The 20,889-nt window shown below is 48.1% G+C and overlaps 1 protein-coding gene across 3 annotated transcripts in view; it reads right to left on the reverse strand.

Moving 5' to 3' along the window:
- Nucleotides 1-20,889, reverse strand: part of Asic2 (acid sensing ion channel subunit 2) — a 1,047,597-nt gene that overhangs the window by 262,275 nt on the left and 764,433 nt on the right. For 2 of the 3 annotated variants that reach the window (XM_013118385.3, XM_005076969.4), the window contains exon 1: nt 11,980-12,687. The exons of the other annotated variant lie outside the window; for it this stretch is intronic. In XM_013118385.3, the coding sequence (XP_012973839.1) occupies nt 11,980-12,687 (708 nt within the window). Of the gene's footprint in view, nt 1-11,979; nt 12,688-20,889 lie in introns of those variants that run through there. 3 annotated transcript variants of the gene reach the window in all.

Raw genomic sequence — 20,889 nt, forward strand, 5'->3', positions numbered from 1 at the left:
AGAGTCAGGTTGTTCCTGCTCACTGTGTGGGTGAGGGAGGCAGCTACACTTTCAAGGACCCAGATGTACCCACAGCACAAAGAACAAGGGATGGAGCTATGGAAGCTGAATTTTCTAATGGTGGAAGGCAGGAGGCAGATGCTTCCCCCATGATGCCTTTGGTTTGCCAGTTGCATGCAGAATGGAATTCTCCTCCCATCCCCATCCCTGTGTGGCTTCCCCTTCTCAACTTCCAGGTCTCAGCACAGATGTCCCCTCCCCAGATACCGATCCTATCCTGCTCCTTGTCTCCAAGAACCCTCTCCCTACCCCACTGATACATCTTTGGCCCTGAAACTTTTCACAGTATTTAGGATTATTTGTTTGCTTGAGATGTTAATGGCCCCACCCACCCCTCAGCCTACAATGTTTCTTTAAAATCCTTCATCCTATGTTAAAAACACATCATTGGGCCTGATCTGGGTGGCATTTATCTGTAGTCCCAGGAGCTCAGGAAGCTGAAACAGGAGAATCACAAGGTCCTGGTCTGCCTGGGCTGCAAAGTCAATTCAACACATCCCAGTTCATTTAGTGAGACTCCTGAATCTCTGGAGATGCAGCTCAGTGGTAGAGCACTTGCCCAGCATGTATGAGGCCCTGAGTTTGATTACCAGCATAATGTATAAATACATAAATAAAAGCTAGATCATTCCTCTATAAATTCTGATTCAGTGTCTGTGAGCTGGAGCCTTGGCCTCCTTCCTTCCTTTCTTCTTTTTTCTTTCTTTCTTTCTTTCTTTCTTTCTTTCTTTCTTTCTTTCTTTCTTTCTGATTATTTGTTTTGGAGACAAGGCATCACTCTGTAGAGCAGGTTGGGCTTGAACTTGAGAAGATCCTCCTGTCTCAGCCTCCAAAAGTGATGGGATCGCAGGCATAAGCCACCACACTCAGCTGGCCATGGATTTTTAACTAAGCACGCCTGATGCTTCTGTTCTTCAGGGAGTCTGGGGGAGCCTGCCTCCCAAAGAAGCACTCTGTGAGGGATGGATGAACTCATGCTTTTGGGCTGCCAAACCATGCCAGGCCTACATGGACTCCCGGTAACTCTGTGCAGAATGAATAAATGAAACACTAAGTCCACATGTAAGGTTGTAGCACTTTTGGCTTAATCAGAGGAAGCAGGTCATTAGAAGTTGGGTTTTGGAAGGATGAATCTAGCCCCTACTACCTCCAGCCTTTTCTGCTGCCTGTTTTGCTAAAATGTGAACAGCCTTGGCCTCCTGCTTTAACTGCCATGAAGTCAGTCATGCCTTCTCCATATTGTTGGATTGCAACTCTCTGAAACCAGGAACCAACTTCTGTCTTTCCTTTATGAATTTGTTTCTCTCAGGATTGTGGTGACAGTGATGTAAAGTAGACGGTGAGCCTGGGGCACTCAGCCTCGTGCATAGTAGGTCTTTCTCTCTCTCGTGCATAGTAGGTCTTTCTCTCTCTCTTGCTTTCTCTCACTGTCCCACCTCCTAACATCAATTCATCTCGTCTGAATTGACTTTACAGAACCCATCAATAGTATCTCTTATCAATGTCACTTTTGCCAAGTTGATTCCCTCACTCCTGGCACACAGGGGTGCCTGATCATTTCCAACCACTTCCTGCTTTCCTGGGCACCACGACTCTCCTGAGTTCTTTGGCTGTGGCAGACAACAGGGCATAGCTAAAGTCGCGGTAAAGAGTAAAGGCTGAGACTCTGTCCTCGGTCGGATCTTTGAAATGAAACTCTTTGGATGTGAAAAATGTAGTTCGGTTTCCATGCCTGGCTTAGATATCGGATGCTCATAGAATATGCAGCAACAACAACCCAAAAAAAGGCTCTCGCTCCATGTACCGTCAGAAATGTAATGTAATTATTACGATGCTAAATATCCCCAGCTGTTCTGAGATATTTGAATCTTAAATCAAGCCTGCCTGCCTGTGCCCCGCACTTGCAGCTGGGTGTGTTACACACAAGCACAGAGCTGGGAAACTTCAGGCAGAAACTTCAGGCTCACATCTGCCCCTTGCCAGCTCTAAGGCCAGATTTTGTCCCAGCACTGTAATGAGGATCCCCCAAGTCTGAGCTATTGGCAGTCTCAGCAAAGAGAACTGTGTGCCTTGACAGGGCCATGCAATCTGGCAGGCCGTAAGCATCTATCCAAATAGTCTTTCAAATCCATGTGCAGGAAGCATAAAGAGATAGTGTAAAATAAATGGTAATAAAGTGAATAAACACGCGTCTCACTCCAGAGCCTTTGAGGTGCTTCCATAAATCAAATTCTTTCCATAATTTGCTCTGTGAGACTGTGCTGAGACATGGAATCAAACCTCATCTACTTTCCTGGGCAGTAGGCTCAGATTTATGGATGTGAGTTCAGAGTGGATGCCCGTACCACTTCAAAGTGGGAAAATAATTTTTGTTGGGAGGGGTTCCAAGAGAAGATTAAACCCTTCACTTTCAGAGATCAGAGTATCAACAACTTTCAGATCAAATATGCCATCAGAATCGGAAGGGGGTAGCCAGAATACAGATGTGGGAAGGAGAGAGTTCACACAGGGAGAACCTGACTCTTTGGGGGTAGAAACCATGGAAGCTGAGAATGTATGTCCAGTGCCTCTGTGACAGATTGGTGTCCCTCTCAGATCCCCATTTATTTTTTATATACTTTATTTTTAAGTGTGTGTGTGTGTGTGTGTGTGTGTGTGTGTGTGTGTGTGCAGGCACACAGGATGGCCACCTAGGTCCAGGGATCCTCCCCAGTGCTAGCTTTACAATTACTCTCACCACATGGGGTTTTAGGTGAGTGTTGGGAATGTAAACTCAGTTCCTCGTGCTTTCTTGACAAGCACATCACCAACTGAGTCATCTCCTTATCCTTCCCCCCCGAATTTTAATTTTGAACACGACGCTAAAGGCACCAGCCTCCCCAGCAAAATGTGATGCAAAAATTGTACAATCATTCCTAGTCTTGTAACACAGAAGGAGACTGTTCCCCCAAAGCCTTGGAGGACCTTCTTGGAAAAAGTGAGATTATCATCTATTGAGGAGGGCACTAGCACTTACACATCTCTGTGATGCATTTATATACCCAAGCAGGCACACTTTCTGTATTGACACTCAACTTTTACCGCTAGTACATGATTGACTCTTGATAAACAATTGTAATAGATCAACACAACACAACAACCACGGATGGGGGGTATGATCTGAGCTTTGCAAATGAGGTAAGCAGTTCCCACAAGCTACCCACTTAGCACCTGGAAGAGCTGGGATTTGAATTTGAGTCTGTTTGATTCTTTCCTCAAAATCCATTTTGCACCAATGCCTTTTTCCAAGTTTCTGGAGCATAAATTTTCAAGCATGCATGGCTGTAAGTGTGATTAAATTATTCCCATGCTGCTCTGGAAAACAGATGTGTGTTTGCTATGAACTCTTTCGTTTTTTAAGGAAGACCCTGCTCGTTAGTTACCCAGCCTGACTCATTACTGTGGACGATGACCTGTACTAGAACACATTTTATACATCTGAAACCAGTTTGGCTAGTACAAGTTTCTCATTTCTCTGTAAAATATCACTACAAATTGTAGTCACTTCAAACACCACACATGTTTTAGCATGATGGTGAAAAGTCTGCTGTAATTCTCACTGGCTCCCATCAAGTCTCTACAAGTTTCTGCTTCACCTCGAGTCTCAGAGTGAATCGAATCCTTTTCTTTCTTGCCTTTTCCAGCTTTTATGGGCTGCTGTCATGGCCACCTCTTGTGTCTCCAAAACCATCACTTCAAATCTCTCTCTTTGACTAAGCTCTGCTTCAGGAGTTAAATCTCACATTTTGACTATCCAGTCCTTTTTCCCTGAATTCCTTCCTCCCTTCCCTCTGTCCTTTCTCCCTCTCTTTCCCTCCTTGGTACCAAAGCTCATAACCAGAGGCTCAAACATGCAAGGCAAGCACTCTATCAACAAGCTATATTTCTAGTCATCTTTTTTTCCATTTTATTTAGAGACACACTCTTACTAAGTTGTCCAGGCTAGACTTGAACTTTTTCTGTAGTCTAAGTAGTCCTCAAATTTATGACCCTTCTGCTTCAGCCTCCAGAGTATCTGGGATTATGGGCTTGCACCACCAAGACAACCTTGTGTTTCACACTTACTGATGATGATCAAGGACCTATGATCATAATGGACTCACTCAGATAATCCAGTATGATCTCATACCAAATTCTTATTTCATCTAATTTGTATAGGTAACACAGTCACAGGCTCTAGGGAGGAGGTCACAGGCAACTTCATGGAGCCATTGCTTAGGGCATTTTGAACTTGAATTTTATGGGGCTTGCATCCTGAAGTGAAGGGAAGATGGGAGTCAGGGAGGAGTGTATGTCAAGCTCCCAGGGAACTCAGCGGCAGGTGCAGCAGGGGAAGCAGCATTGCTTGGGGCAACTTCTGCTACACCAATGCTGCTACACCCATGCTGCTACACCAATGCTGGTACACACCAATGCTGCTACACCAATGCTGGTACCTTTGCACTTTGGTTTGGTGGATGCTCTGGCTGGACTCATAGCCCTATGTTGACCCAGATTTTCTATAGCAGAGGCCACAGCAGAGTTTCCTAATGAGCCCAGCATTCTTCCCAGACCTTCCACCTTTTCTTCACAATAGAATGCTGGTCCCAATAGACTTTCACAGAACCAGGGAACTGGCATGACCCAGAGCTGCACCGGTGACTTCCCCTTGACTTTCTGGGGCTTCAAGAAATTCACAACCTTGCATCTCAAAGAGCAGATCATGAACTAGCACCATCCACATCATGCAGAGCTTGTGGAAAATACTTGCCAGGCCCTGTCCCTACCTATTGAATCAGAATGTCTGTGTGGAGGCTCTAGAATTCTTGCTGTGTAATCATTAGCTCAATCTATAATGTTCCTTAGGGAAACTGAACTCAAGTTCTACCTATTCTTCTGTTCCCTGTTTGTGATGCTGGGCAAGACATTTTTTTTCTCTTTCCATAAGAGAGACACAGGTATCCTCCATCACTACAGGAGTAAAGCCAGATTAGTTAGATTCCTCTCTAGACTGGGAAAATAGATACAGGTTTGTTTGGTCAAAGGGAAATGGTTATGATGTAGTAAAAAGAATGCTGACTTTGGGACCCTGACATTAGCATTTCTTTTCTATGGTCCTGGGTGAGGTACTGACCTATCTACTATACCTCAGTTTTAATGAGTGGGAATCAAGATTCACTAGACTCAGTCCAGGTTAAGTAAAGTTTGTTTGGGGAAGAAATAAACAAGAAACAGATGACTGCCACCCGTTCTCGCTCCAAGTATGCCGACCCTGTCACCCGGATGCTCCCCGCGACCTGACCAGCAAGCAGGAGTCACCTGTCCTGACCCCAGACCTAAACTCAACTCTCCATCACGTCCGCACCTGTGACCATGCCCAAACGGTGGTAGACATCTCACTACAATCCCCCTTTTAGTCTAGATTTAGCTCAATACAATACTATATACAAAGATGGCAAATATCAAGTGTGTTCTAGGGGAAGGAAAAGTAAGAACAAACACACTTAGGACCTATCTCCAGTGAAGCAACTGGAGCAAATGGTAAGAACTCCACAGTTTCCTTATCTGTAACAGGGAGAAAGGCACACAGCTCTTGTGTGGTCCATTGCCAGACTGAAACAAAACAACGAATGTAAAAGTGCCAGGCAGACAGTAGGAACTCAAGAGGTGTGTGGGAATCAGAGGAAACAATTTAATAAGCAAATTAACAGTGTAATCAATGGTGTCCAGGAGACTTTTGACATGCCCAGGGAAGCTAACTTCCCCAGCCCATCCTCAGTCTCTGTTTGTTTTACCAACAATTCATGTCCTAATTATGAGTGAGTCATCTATTTGTTAGAACCAGCCTGAGTGGGATCTCACTTTGGCAACATGTAGGTTTTCAAGTTATCGGTGTCCTTGAAAGAAAGAGAAGGGCCATTCAGAGCAGACAAGGGTACCATGAAAGTGTCCTACTCCTGAGCACAGTCCCTCCCACAAAGCTGCTGCTGTGTGTGTGGCTGCTAGTGCAGGAAGATGGCAAGGTCACACTGGACCCTCACTCTGCAGAGCCATCTCTCCCTCTAGGAGTGTAGGTCACGCTATCCAGCCCGACTCCTGTAAGAGCTTCCAATGAAGACTTTGGGAACTGAGCCATCCCCTTCCAGGAAGGTTTATCCTCATCAACACATGAGATCTGGAAGCTTTAGAACTGGATCAGTCTCTGGTTAAAATGTGACTGGGCTGCCTCCCAGTTGTGTGATCTGTGATTCCTCTGAGCCTTGATTTCCTTATCTGAGAAATGGGTTCAACAGTGCTCATTAGATTCTGATAAAGGTGAATGTGGGTCATGGAACAGGTGCCTGACACAGACCCCGGTCCTACTCTTGGTATGGCAGGGACTTCCTTTCACAGCCAACAATGTGGATTAAAGCACCTTGTCTTTGTGAATCTCTTTGTCAGGAGCAGATTAGATTTATGGTCATCTTGGTAGGTCAGTGACTGGCATACAGTAAGTATTTATTGAGCCCTGGTTGATGGGATCTGAGTATCTACCCAAGCAAATCAGTGGGGTCAAAGCTATGCATGAACAGAGCAAATGGCCTGGTTATTGCTCCAGCCCTTCTCAATTGGGAAGACATCTGATTGATGCCTTCATGACCAGTCACAGTGGCCCCCAAATAGCCACTATCGGAATTAGCCTGATGTGGGTCAATTTGGATATCTGCAGTCCTGGATAGAGTTTATGTTTGATTCCCTAAACTAATTTCCCTGAAGTCAAATAACTGGTAGAGGTCTTTTCATGTTCCTTGTATAAATGTCTATTTAATCACCGTCCTGTCTCCAGCTCTTCAATAATGTCTATGTTTCCTCCATAATCACTGTTTCAGCTCTGCAAAGAAAAGAAATGGATGGCTGAGAAGCTCCAGCCATCTGCAGCATTTGAGGCCTCCCCCCCCCCGCGCCCGACTGCCCACTTGAATGGAGAACTCTGCTGCTAAGTCCCACTGGCCATTTGGCTCATATCCTATTATTGCAGAAGAGAGCCCTGAAGCCAAAGGCACACAGCTGGCCAGAGCCTAGTTGAGGCTGGACTGGTCTTCCTACAGGGTGCCCCGATCCCTCCCCAATGCTGCTCCCTTCTCATCCTGCTGCAGAAAGAGCATGTACTCCTGCAGTCATGGCAACTTGGGTTTGATTTGGCCTTACTACCCGCTGGCTCCTGACTTTAAACACATTGCGCATCCTCTCGCGGTGACATTTCCTCCATTTACAAAACATGGACTATCACAAACTGTCCAGGGTTACTATGAAGATAACATGAAACAAGCCAGCCAGGGTCTGGCCTGTCATAGATGCCCGATGCTATCTGCCTTTGCCCTTCACTGTAAATGCTCATCCAAGTAATAAAAATGGAAGCAGCTCCCATTTATTGAAACTGGTCTAAGCACTTTACATGTAGTAGCTCATTTATTCCTCTTTCTATAAAGACAGAAGTATTTTTTTTCTTGACTCCCTAAAGCTATCTATCCTCACAGCCACTAGACTGCCTGGTCTAGCATCATTTCAACAGAATTTGCTGATTTCAAACAATATGTTACTGAAATCATTTCTTGTTTTCGATTGCTGGCTCATAGCAGACCGTTGGCTTGATATGGTAAAATGTGTTTTAAAAAACTAAATGTTGTTTCCTTGGCTTTTAGCATGTATGAGTGTGATCCAAAACTGAACTGAAGGTTAACTCCTGCAGAGAAGGGGATAAGATGTAAGTGGGTACAGATGGGAATGGCCCCAGTGGACTTAGAAATGAGGGTGGAAGAAGCTAGTATTGGGATACAGGTACAACAGCATAACAGTCAGAAGTAAAACACATCAGAATTTTGCTGCAAATTTCAAAACTTTAGTTGGTACCAATCACACAATTGTCTTGGGACCTCTCACCACCACCTCACCCCCGGCTACCCTGAAGTTGTCCCAGGGCCCAGAAGGCACCTGTCCAATCTCACGGTTTCCTGCTCCCTCCTCTACTCTTTTGTTTGCTCTCCCTTGGAACTCCTACTGAGTCTCCAAGAGTCATCTCAAATGTCACCTCCTCCAAGAAGCCATCAGAGGTCCCCACTGTGATCGGGATACTCCTGAGCCCACACTGTATGCTCTTGGCTATAGTTCACATATCTCTGCAAGTTCCTGAAGGGCATTCTCCAAGTCCCTAACATGTGTATACCTCTAATATCTAGTAAAGACCTCAGCATGGAGTTGGCATATAACAGGTACTGGTTGATTCAATGACTAAGCTAAGAATGAGCATGCCTGTCTCCCTCAGGTAAGTAGCCATGGTAAGATGTAATAATTTATCTTACCACCAGATACCAGTACATGGTTCCTGGCTTCTTTTATATATTGTAACATTTTCTATATTGTCTCCTGAATATTAAGCATCCACTGCCATTCAGGCAAAATTCAGCCATTGCACCTACATATCTCTCTCCTAGTTCTCTAAAGGAGAACTTAGGTCTGTCCAGGGAACACTGCTTGGAAGGGACAGACCTAAAGTCTAAGGCGAGGTCTGCCTGACACTTCTGCTTGAAGCATGCTGTTTTCCAGAAAGGGCAATCGCCCCTAGTTCTTGAAGCAGAGCCTCCCCTGCATTTTGGCCTGTCTGCTCCTCTTTTAAGCCCCTGGAGCGATCAGAGCTCACAGCTCTGCTTCCTGCCCAGACTTCTGTCTCCACTGCCAGGAGCTACGGTGGAGCCAGAGTGTGCAGAGCCGAGGTTCAGGGCTGATGCCAGGGCAACTGCACAGGCTTTCAGGAAGCGGGCCCTGCTCTGTCTGATTGCTGAGTGATGAAACCCTGCCCAGCTTTAACAAATCCAGAGCCACTAGTGAACATGCCCAGCATGGTCCTGGAGAATGAACCCTGGACAATAAATATCTCTCCCATTGGTGTTCGTTTTCAGAGCACAGGACTAACTAGAGACAGCTGCCACATTCCCTGAAAGTCTCCTGTACAAGTTCCACCCTTCACTTGTTGCTCTGTCATCTCAGAACATGGGACTCCTGGGTGCCTACTAAGTGCTTAGCAGCCTGCTCCTCATGCCACAGGAAATCCTGCTACAGTTACCACTGGAAATGCTAGAGGAAGCCAACCTAGACCCAAGAAGATAGGCAATCCTGCAGATATCTCCCCTTCCCCAAGTCTCTCCCGGGCATCTACTATGTGTTAGGTTCTGTGCTGGGAGCTGGAGACAGCAGTAAATATGTGTTAGGTTCTGTGCTGGGAGCTGGAGACAGCAGTAAAACTAGACAATTCGACAATTCTTTCCCTTGTCTAAGGAGGAGGTAAGCACAGATTAAGCAGGTACAATGACACGCACTGCGGAGTAGAGACAAAAGGGGAGAAACCTGGTTATTGTTGTTGTTGTTATTGTGATACTCAATGGAGTGGTCAGGAAAGGCTCCAAGCCAAAGAAACCTCCCTCTCTGTCTGTCTGTCTGTCTGTCTGTCTGTCTGTCTGTCTGTCTGTCTCTCTCTCTCTCTTTGTCTCTCTCTGTCTCTCTCTCTGTCTGTGTCTGTGCCTCTCTGTCTCTCTGTCTCTCTCTCTCATACACACACACACACACACACACACACACACACACACACAAACACACACACACTGATAGTCTCGGGGTCTGAGCAGCCAACCATGTGACACGAGAATTCCTGTCCCCAGCTTCTGCATTACAGGGCCACTCCATCAAGGATGGTGAAGGCTTCTCCACAGATCAGGCGGTTAGAGGAAAGCCTTTCTGATGGACTGCTTGGTGTCACGAACTCCCCAGAAGTAGCTTCTCAAGTCTACAGGTAGAAAAACAGCCCACTGCACACCTTGTTACAGGGCCAGAAAGGCCCAGGCCACAACCAAAATCACAATCCACCTGGGGTCACTTTGAGTCCCTAGGGCACAAGTCTTCGGTGGGCGTGACTGGCAAAACCTGACATGGAGAAACAGTATGCTCCAGTGGGAAGACCCTGTTGTCCCTGCCCCACAAAACTCATGCCCATGCCTGCCGTGGAGGTTGCAGCCAGGTGGTGTGTCCTCAGCATGCAGAATCAGGTTAAACCTTATCTACCTGAACCATCTGGGAAGGCTCCTCTTCCACTCTCCCAGCTTCTAGGAGACATAGAACTTGGGGGGGGGCGGGGTTCAGGGTAGGAGATAAGATTCTTACTCAGATTTTTTTCTGGTAGGAGCTTGGCCCAGAATCAGAGAGGAAGGGTTCCCCATGGCTTCATGCTCACTTAGACTTTGAAATTGCTGACTTCCAGCATGAGACTGCTCTTTACAGTTCACTCCTCATTTTAAATATAGGAATGAAAGCCATTGCTAGCTCAGGTCTGCTGTGATAGCGGAAGGGAATCCTGGCTGTCAGATGGCAATTCAACGTGCTTTGAAAACCAATCGTCCAATGCAGAGTTGCATTGGAGAGGCTGTGCGTCATGCGACTTAGCGCTGATACTTAGATGTAACCTTGAACTTCAGTCTAGCACTGGAAGTTGTTCATCAGTGATCAGCCAAACAAACAAACAAACAAAAAACCAACTGACCATCGGAGTTGCTGCCTGAATCCTCTGGCCTCTGTGGACTATGCTTGAGGTTCTGAAAAGGCCTTGTAGAAGCATATGTTAACAACATTCTGCACTTGCCTCAAGTGGGAGACAGTCTGAAGGACAGCTGAAAAGCCCCCACCCCCAATATGGAATGTGTTAGAGAGGAATAATTCAGAATTACATGATAGCAAACATCAGCAGAGTAAGACTGAGGCGAGGGTGGCATCTCAGACAAGAAACCACTAGAGTAGCCAATCAGAGATCTAGGCAGACCAGCATCAAGCCAACACCTGTTGAAACCGTGGCAACTCTGCCATCCCGGGAAAAGCTTTGTCAGCAACAAAATCATTATTTTGAGATTACTGCCCATGAGCGCACACCAGCCTTCCCTGCGTGGGTAGGGAAGCCTGAGCCCACCGGAGGGGCATTTACACAGAAAATGCTGGACAGGCTTGCACCACGCTGAGGTCTGGCACCAGAGCTCTTCTGAGACAGACTGCACAAGGCAGCTACCTTCTGCCTGGCATCTGTGTTCTCCAGACCCACAGTGTGGGGGAAGCAGCACAGCAAATGGCTTACAAATCCCTAGCACGGCTTTTCTTGGCCCTGGCTGTTGCACTCGTGACATTCCCCCGCCCCCCCCCGCAAACTTTCGCACCTGCAGGGTATTCCTCCAACCAACTAGAGCCACACTAATGCCTTACAGGAGCGGGGTAGGTGGGGGAGTCCCAGCTCATAGAGCATTTTTTCCAAAACAGCAGAAGGATGCCACTGCCTCAAAGGGGGCCCACAACTTTGGTGTTCGCCAATGTCCCAGGAGTTTTCTCCTGGATTTTGTGTCGAACTCCGAAACCATAAGCTGCTTGGGATTTTAAACTGTCTGAAGAACTCCTCAGGGTTCTCCTGTTCGGACATTGTTTAAGGATTTTGTATTGGTTCCTCTCAAAGACAACAAGCATCCACTTAAACAACTCTAAAACCCAGACAGAGAGCAGTAGTAGCTTTGAGTCCCATGAACCTCGGATGAGGTTAGGGGGAGAGGAACCACTATTCAGAGATGGGAGCTGACACTGGAAGGAACTGTAAGAGGAGAACCCAATAGTATTAAGGTGACTTCCTAGACAGAGCTAAGCCCAAGTTTCTTACCACCTAAAGACTCAGGGAACTCAAGAGTGGCTCTGCCTGGGCACTGAGGAGCAGTGGCACCCAGTTAGGAAGTGGTGACACTCACAGGGACCTGGTGTCCAGTCCCTAGGGGCCCAGCTAAGAGCCTCAGGACTCTTAGGAAGCGCGGGGTCAGAAAGGGCGGGTTCGCGCGGAAAGCAACTCACTGAGGAGAAGTTGTGCGGGCCACAGAGCTCGCCCCGGTACTTGCAGGAGAGCAGCATGTCCTCCAGCTGGTGGCCCAGGCGGTCCATGAAGGCAGCGCTGATACCCTCGAAGTGGCGCGGCGGCAGGAAGAGGCGGAAGTCGGCCAGCTTGCGGAACCACTGGCGGCGCGGCTCGTCGCCCCTCAAAAGCTCGCTGACCAGCGGGCGCGCGGTACGGTTGGGCAGCAACAGCCCCAGCCAGTGGCCGGCGTAGTAGAGGTCCCCCTTGGAGAGGCGCGGGAAGCGCAGCGGGTTGTTGTTGCACACGGTAACGGCAGGGAACGGCAGCTGGCGGCTCCACTCGCGGTGCACTCGAGTGTGTGACGGGAAGCTGAGCCAGTAGAGCAGGCGGTTCGAAGACCAGGACAGCAGCAAGCCCAGGGACGTGCAGAAGGCCAGCACCCACAGCGCTCGCCGCTGGAAGGAGCCTCCCGCCGCCGTGCGCCCCGCGCACATGTGCCGCAGCCCGTGCAATTTAGTGCGACTCAGTGACGGCCGCCCCCTGCGGGCGACCCCTGGCCCCTGCAGTGCCCGATCGCCACTCCGGTCGCCCCCGGGCTGCCTGGCTGCCGCCACCGCCGCGGGCGCCGGCTGCTCGCGGGCCATACGGAAGCGTCCCGGGCCGGTGAGCGCGGTCGCGGGCAGCTGGGCTCCGCCGCTCCGGCTCATTCATTCAAACCGAGTCTGGCGACAGCGGTGGCGGCCCCGACCGGGCGGAGCCGCCATGGGAGTCCGCAGCAGCAGTGGGAGTAGCAGTAGCCGCGCGCAGCCTGCGCCAGGGAAGCCTGCGCCCGACAAGATCCCCGGTGGCGCGGCATGCCCTCCCGGCGTTGCCGCCGCCGCCTCCGCGGGCGCTCGCCCGGGACTGAGTGCAATCTCGGCCCGCCGCCCCTGGCTCTGGCCTCTCCCGAGCACCTCCCAGGCTCTGCTGTCTCCGAGTCTTCCAGGAGGATGCGAGTCACCGGGCACTACCTCCAGAGGGGTCCCAGTGGGAGTCGCCTTTCCAATCCCTTGGCACTGTGCCCGCCGACCTCCCCTCGTCCTGGACCTCGGGGGACCCTGAGCTGAGTCCCCACTGCACCGACTAACCCCAGTTTTTACGCTGATCCCGAAAGAGGGTCTACAGGACCATCGTGCCTGGTTTGGACAGTCCCGGAGAACCCACCAGTCTGGCCCGTAGCTCAGCGGCACTGGGACATGCGAGAGAAGGCGCCAAGGAACGAGCGCCCCCAGAGGCGCTCCAAGGCTCCAGGCACGGCGGGTGGGGTGGGTGTGTACTGGGGTGAGTGGTCGCCGAGTGGCGACTTCCTCCTTCCCTTTCCTCCAGTACCCTTCTTTCTTACGGTTGCTGGGGCTGCCTTCCGCCAAGACGTTTCCAGGCTTCCCCAAGTACAGTTCTTGAGTCCCGCGAGGTGTCTACAGTCGTCTGGGGCTGGGGGGCTTCTTTGGGCGTCCTGCAGAAAGGCACTCGCCGCCGGGCCCCTCCAAGGTTGCTGGTCCTGGGGAACTATCCTTTTTCCCCTTCGCACGGACCGTCTCCAGAAATGCCCAGCTATGCTGTTCCTTGCCTCTTCTCCGCCCTGGGTGCCAGGAGCTGGAAACTGCCGAGCCCAGGCAACATCTCCTGGGGCTAATCGGGACTCACTGCTGATCGAGCTCTGCTCCGTGGGCCGGTCTCGTCTCGAGACTCCAAGTCCTCGATGGCGGTGGTATTGACAGCGTCGGCGGCTGCGCTTCTCTATCGGTGGCCCGGCCCTCTTTGGGCCCCGGGCGAACTTGGGCAGCAGCCGCTCGAGGCTGGCGCGGCTGGGTGCTGAGCACCTGCTACTGCGCTCGCTGGCCTGGCGGCTCCGGGCGGGAGGGGCGGCGGCGGCCGCCGCGAGTGCTGTGCGCTCCTGGAGAGGCGGTGCTGACGCTCCCAGCTCCTCCTTGCTGCATTTTAATTCCTGGCCACTGTGGCCGCTGCACACCGAGCGGGAAGCATCTTTCTGGAGTTGCGGGGAAGAGGTGGGGGAGAGCAGATGTGGCCGGTTGTGCCGGCTTGTGGAAGAGAGTGAAAGTAGTAAAAACATTGTCTATGTGCTGCCTTGTGCAAAGAAGTGAGGGACGCCTGGGCGTGTGAGATGGACTAGAGAGAGAAGGGACTGTGCAGCGTGGGCACTTGAGCAAGTGTGAGTGCAGTGTCGTGCAGGAGCTGTGTAGGATGTGAACTGTTTATATGTGAACGGGCATTTGTGCCAAACTCCCGAATTCATGAAACTGCCTGTGGGTGAAGTACTGCAGCTGCTGGAATGTGTCATATGTGGAAAAGTGCCTAGAATGAGCTGTATGTTCTGCATATGCATATCCTTGTGGTAGGTATGAATGAGTGTAGTTTCTGATTTACATGTGTATGAATTTTCAGAAAGGGCTATGTGCCCAGTTGTTGGGAGGAGTTACAGGACTTCTGGCAGGTTGGGCTCAAGGGGACAGCCACTCTCCTCTGCCTCTAGAAACTACTCAAGTGCTCCAGCCCCTTCTCTGAAGGTTTCAGTCAAGCTAAAGTAGCTTTCACTGGGGGTGGAGGGAAGGGAAGGGTGGGGAAGGGGATGGCTTCCCTAGGCAAGAGGCTTTATTATTTCCACCTATTCTCCCTCTCAGCAGCACCCAAGTCTTTCACTAACCCCTGGACACTTTGATGCTGCCTTTTAAATACTCTGCCTTAACTTTCTGACTCCATTTCCCAAGTGATGTGAGAGAGGCCAGGGCTTGCCCAAGGCAGCACAACTGGGCAGTGGTTAGTTGGATGTCCACGGGGTCTTGCACTTTTCAGCCTTGTTTCAAGAGGTCTGTCCTGGCTGGTTTTGTGTGTCAATGTGTCACAAGCTAGAATCATAAAAGAGGAAGGAGCCCCTGCTGAGGAAATGCCTCCATGAGATCCAGCTGTAAGGCATTTTCTCAATTAGTGGTCTATAGTGGAGAGCCAGCCAATGGTGAGTGGTACCATCCCTGGGTTGGGGGTCCCGGGTTCTATAAGAAAGCAGGTTGAGCAAGCTATGTGAAACAAGCCAGTAAGCAGCTCCCCTCCATGGCCTCTGCATCAGCTCCTGCCTCCCGCTTCCTGCCCTGTTGTGTTCCTGTTCTGACCTCCTTTGGTGATGAACAGCAAGCAATGTGGGAGCATACACTGAAAACCCCTTTCCTCCCCAGCTTCATATTTAGGTCATGGTGCTTTGGTGTAACAATAGAAACCCTAACTAAGACAGGTCTTTTTCAAGACCCTGACATAGGGCTGGGGTCCTGCTCCTGTGGCTGCCTGGACTTGCAGGATATGTCATCCATGAGGAGCCTTATAAAATAATCAGATCTTCCTCTCATATCTAGGAACCCCAGCTACTCTACAGAATCAGAGTCCTTCAATGCTGAAGAGATCCTTGCATCCAGGTGCCTGAAGAAGTCCTCCAGTGACCCTTGTCTTCTCCAGGTTCTTTCAGCTGGTTTTTTTTTTCAGAGTTCTACTGTGAGAATGGGGTTCCTGAGTGCGGGTCTCCTTATGCTGAGGTCTCTAGCCTTGCACTGTGTGGTCATATGAATCCTACCCTGGATCTTGCCTTTCTCATCCCTGGTCTTTGTTCCAGGTATCTTGAGATCTATTGGCTTTCTTATGTCTGGGATTTTGTGGAAGTGATATGGATGGCAAGGCAGTCCAAGGACAATGGCTTCTTGGTGTCCTGGCCTAAAACACTAAGTGTGCTTTCCTTTGGAATAGTACCGCAGAATTATCTTGCTTTGCTTTGAGCATGGACAATGGGGCATCAGGGTTTTGTGGCTCTACTGCAAACTTACACCCCTCTTCTTTTTCTGAGTTTCTCCACTGTGCCTATCAGTGATTCTGCCCTCCTGTCATCCCTCTTCTTTCCTACTTCTCTCTTCTTTTGCTCTCCCCAGCCTGGGCCCAAAGCCTCACATCGCTCTTACACTTCCCTATTCCATGCTGTAGGTGGAATCCTGGAGCCCTGGAGGTGTCTACAGTGTCACAGGACCTGAGCAAATGACCAGCAGTTGCAATGGAGTTTATTTCACTGGTGTGAGGAGACTGAGAAAGGCTTCTTTGTGACCATAGCTCACCATGTACACTCATTTAACAACCCCTCACTCTGATGGCCTGACACTGTGACTGGCTCCATCCTTTGAACTTTGTCATTGTCACTGTGTGTACATACCTAACCAATTGGTGCTCTCTTCTTATGGTCTCTTCCTCACACTCCCCAACTGAATTATTTTATCCTATCCATCACTCATGGAGGCCTATGACTCCCAGAAGGAAGAGCATAGTTGCTGCAGTCTGCACAGGGCCAGAAGCTGTTAGCTACAGCACTGCAGTCCCCAAAGCTGAGAATTGGAGATGCACAGAAAACCAAATTCTTTCCTTTTGTTTCAGTGGAAGAAGCGTAGGAAATTGGGGTCTTTCTATAAAAGCAGGACCAAATGCAGGCTTGATGTTATGACTCATCCTCCATTCATCCTCTCAGACAGATTACTGTTTTTAAAATCCATTTGAAATGTTAGGGGGTAGCTTATTGATAAGAGTGTTTCCCTAGCATGTGTAAGGACCTGGGTTCAATCTCCAGCAATACACACACACACACACACACACACACACACACACACACACACACACTTCATTTTGAAATGAATACTGTATCTATTCTCTGAAAAACAAAGGGAGCTTCTGCAGTAATGTCTCTCCACATATGGAACCATTAATGTTTCCTTCCTGAAAGAACTGATGTGGTCAGTTTCTAGTGGGAGCTATAAATACACTATGTAGGTACAATCTTCATGTGACCCTCACTTTTTACCTGAAAGGTTGTGTTCAGTGAACACCATTGACCAGAGTAATTGCATTTCCTGTTTTCACATCTTTTTTTTTCTCTTCTGAATTTTCAGTGGTTTTATGGTTGCCTTTCTCTGGCACCTCATTCTAACTTCTGTTATTTTACCCAGTTTCTTATTTTGCATTATTCTGCTCACCCATCCACAAAGGGCAACAGGTTCTGTGACAAGGAGCTAAGCAGAGCAGGCCATTTTATTATCAGATTTTTCTTTTAACTCTTTGCCAGGTATGTTAACAGCTCATGTGGTTAATCTCAAACAGCAAGACAGGTGAAGATATTGTGTCTCTTAAGTTCATTATATTATGTATTTGCATAGAACTTAACTTTCTAGTTATGTTTTCTTTTGGCTAATCATAACTCTTTCTCTCTTACACACACACACACAGAGAGAGGGAGAGAGAGAGAGAGAGAGAGAGAGAGAGAGAGAGAGAGAGAGAGAGAGAGAGAGAGAGAGAGAGAGAGAGAGGTGACTGGTAGAGAAAACTACTTGGGACTTAGAAGTATCTGTAACCAATATACAGAGTGAGTAAGGCAGAACAGAGATCCAAAGAAGCCAAGGTCAAATACAATCTTAATGAGCAAGCAATTGAACTTAAACGAGGAAACTGAGGGTAAAGTATAGCAACTAGCTCAGATGGTAGCTGTGACAATGGTGATGGTGAAGCTGATGCTGATTAAACACTATGAATCTGTAACTAACATGACTCTCACGGGGCCATCATTGTAGCACAGGCAAGCTAAGTAGTATGACATCAGTGGCTGGGATAGGACCCAAGTAGCCTGGTCTACAGTACATGGTCTTAAATACATTGGTTGTAATTTGCTAAAAGTAATGATGGAAGTGAATGTATTTTGAACATCTGAAGGATCAGGTGCCGTCTTTGGCACTGGAAATGTATCTGCTCAGATGATGTCTCTGCCTTAGTGGGGGTCTAGGGTAAGAAGATCAGGGAAGTACTAACAAGAACTACTAATCAGTAATGTAACAAAGACTATTCTGCTAGACCGGAGGACAGCTTATTGGGAGGGCTTTGATTATATTCTACCAACTTGTGGAGAGTTGGATGACTTCTGCCCAAACTGCATATACTTTCAGCCAAGATGTGAGACAGACAAAGGCATGACCCCACGCTGAGGGTTAATCTGCCTGGATTTGCTTTATGGAGAACATTCATCTTCACTACATCTAGAACCTATTTTGAGTGGGTTTTAGCCTCTTGTGGTGTCCTGTTGATGTAGTTTCTAAGCACTAATTAATTTGTCTTGCCCTCCCAGTATCCCTAACACTTTATTCTGTGCTGAGTATGTCTTGCAAGCTTGGTCGTGGTCATAAAGTTAGCAGAGAAATGGAGCCTTGCACACTTTCCTAGCCAATTTACTCTCCCTTACATGTAACAAAACTCTTGTTAAAACAGTTAAGCATAATAACCCTCTCCAACAGCAACCACCCACTCATGATGAAAAGCCATGCAGTTAAAATAGAATTTAATGAAATATAAAACCCCAGGTACAATTAGGCGTTTTATCCACAGCTCCTTGACTGTCCCTATATTCTTTCTAATCATGAAAATCTTGCCCTGGCTCTCACCTCTACTTTGGGGAGCGCCAGCTCACCGGTCCTGAATCTGTCTTTCCGACAGACTCTCTGCTGGGGCTCTGAGATAGAAGGCCAGGTTGATTCATCAAAAGCTGCTTTCAGACTGCTTTCCTGGGTCACTGGGGCTTTCCTGTGTGTCAGCCACCAATGGTTTGTTTATTCTCCTTGATTTACAAAAGCCTTGGCCAAGCCATTGCCTTGGGGTCCACTACATCTAGTTTATCCTCTTGTCCACCCCAAGGAGAGGCCTTGAGGGAGAGATTTACTATCTCTTTCTGCAGTGGGATAGTTGTGTTATTATCCAAAGGGAAGAAAGGAAGGGGGTGGGGTAAAAAGTAGCCACCCAGAACTGTTATGTGTATCTCTAAGGGGGCTTACAAACACTCCCTCTGTGGTAATATCCATGTCAAAGGAAGAAGACATGGGACATTTCATTGTTCTAGTTTCATTCTCTCTATTGTTGGCTTAGGCACAGCTTAGACCATACTGACTGCAATCATCACAGAACCTGTGCTAGTGCCAAGCATAGAGTTATGCCTTATTTTTCCAGAGAAAGAAACAGAGCCCAGAGAGGGAAGTTAGTTGCCATGTAGGTGGCACAGGTTAGATTTCAACCCACTTCGGACTCAAATGTGTTAATAATGACTAGAAAGGCAGAATTCTGGGAGCCAAGAATGAAAAGTGACAAAGCAGATATCGGTGTGACTCAGTTCTACAGAAACCCCTGGGTGGGGAGGCAGAAATGACTGGAGACTGAAATGGGGCTCTGAGGATTTGCTGTGGCAAGAGGGGTTGTTCCTCTTTCAGCTTTGGTGAGATGCCATCAGAGCAAAGCTCAAATGACAGAAGCCAATTGGTTAGGAAGAGGTATAGGTATAGGGAGGTCTCCAAGGCCATAAATGTCAAGCTGTGTTCAGTAAGTTAGAGTCACACAAAATACTTTCCCTGTCAACATTCGGACAGCATTACACCCCGAGAGCCACCATGTGGTCACGAAATAGGAACTCATGTCTACAAACCATGGTCTTTCATCCTAGGCTCCGTTGTTTTCTCCCTTCCCACCACCTGCCTTTCCTTTCCCTACCCTTGGGCTTGCTTTCTCCTTAATACCTCCTTGTCCCATGCATACTTACACTTACTCACTCCATGTCTCTTCATAGCTTACAGCACTAACATATAGCAACAGTTTTCTGGAAAATCTTGTAGTGATAAAACCAAGCTCATAGCTTTGTGAGTCACAGGAGCCATGAATAAAGCTCCTAGCCCCTGAACTGGCGAGTCCACTCACTATCTAGAAGCTTCTCCAAGGAAACGAACTCCCAAATAACGATGGAGCTGAGAAGGTATTCACAGTAAGGCTCTTCATAGAAAAGAATGAAAGTATTGCCATGACCAACAATAGAGGAGTCATCAGACAAATGATGGAGAGACACAATCTCACTAGGAAACCTTGCTGTTTTATAGAGAACACGATGAAGGTGCTCATACTTTGTTTGCATCGGATATGAAAAATGCAGAATAAACATAACCAGAGACCAAAGAACACACCCACCCTGCCACAGCCATACAGAAATGTAACTTTGAACATGAAGGATGGTCATAAATAGGCTATTTAATAAAGTTTTTTCATTTGGGAGCAAACAAAACCCATGCCCACCAGTGTGTGTGGAGGCATGTTCTGATAAGAAGTGTCCCCATAAAGTGACAATGCTAGTGTTTTATGTCATGACACCTCTGTCCTTTCGGCCAACCTGACCACCCTCCCCAGCTACTACTGTAGTAAAAGCCAGTACTAACAAGTAAAAGTGATCACAGAAGTCATCTTGATGTGGATGACAATGCTCACCCTGTGTAAATGGAGTTCGTCATCTTGATGTGGATGACAATGCTCACCCTGTGTAAATGGAGTTCTTCATTAGTCTAATGAATAAAATCCTGGAGTCAAATGCTTAGAGATCAGAGATAAGAAGAAGCAAGCCACAGCCACACCTTACCTCCTTAGTGTCTCAGCAGACCAGAGCGAGTTCCGGTTTCTCCCTTCTTATATCCTGTTTCGGCCCGGCTGTCTCACTTCCTGTCTATCTGTACAGACCTCCAGACCTCTACAGTTAGCTAGTGTCAAGCTCCACTCTCTGACCTTCAGACAGGCTTTATTTGTATAAGCAAGATATTACCACAACCCTGACCTTTGTGTGTTCTACAATGTTCCTTTTTGGCTTGCAACTCTTGAGCCTGCCTTCATTATCAGTGTCTACTAAGACCTTCACCTGTCTCAAACCCCTTTCAACACAAACCTTAGTGATGAGTGGCATAATGAATACTTTGTGACCAAAGAATGATCATAATAAAATCTTACTGTTAATGTGCATGTACCTGTACACACACATGTGGACATGC

The sequence above is a fragment of the Mesocricetus auratus genome, unplaced genomic scaffold, assembly GCF_017639785.1.
Source record: "Mesocricetus auratus isolate SY011 unplaced genomic scaffold, BCM_Maur_2.0 Super-Scaffold_100007, whole genome shotgun sequence".
Taxonomy (NCBI): domain Eukaryota; kingdom Metazoa; phylum Chordata; class Mammalia; order Rodentia; family Cricetidae; genus Mesocricetus; species Mesocricetus auratus.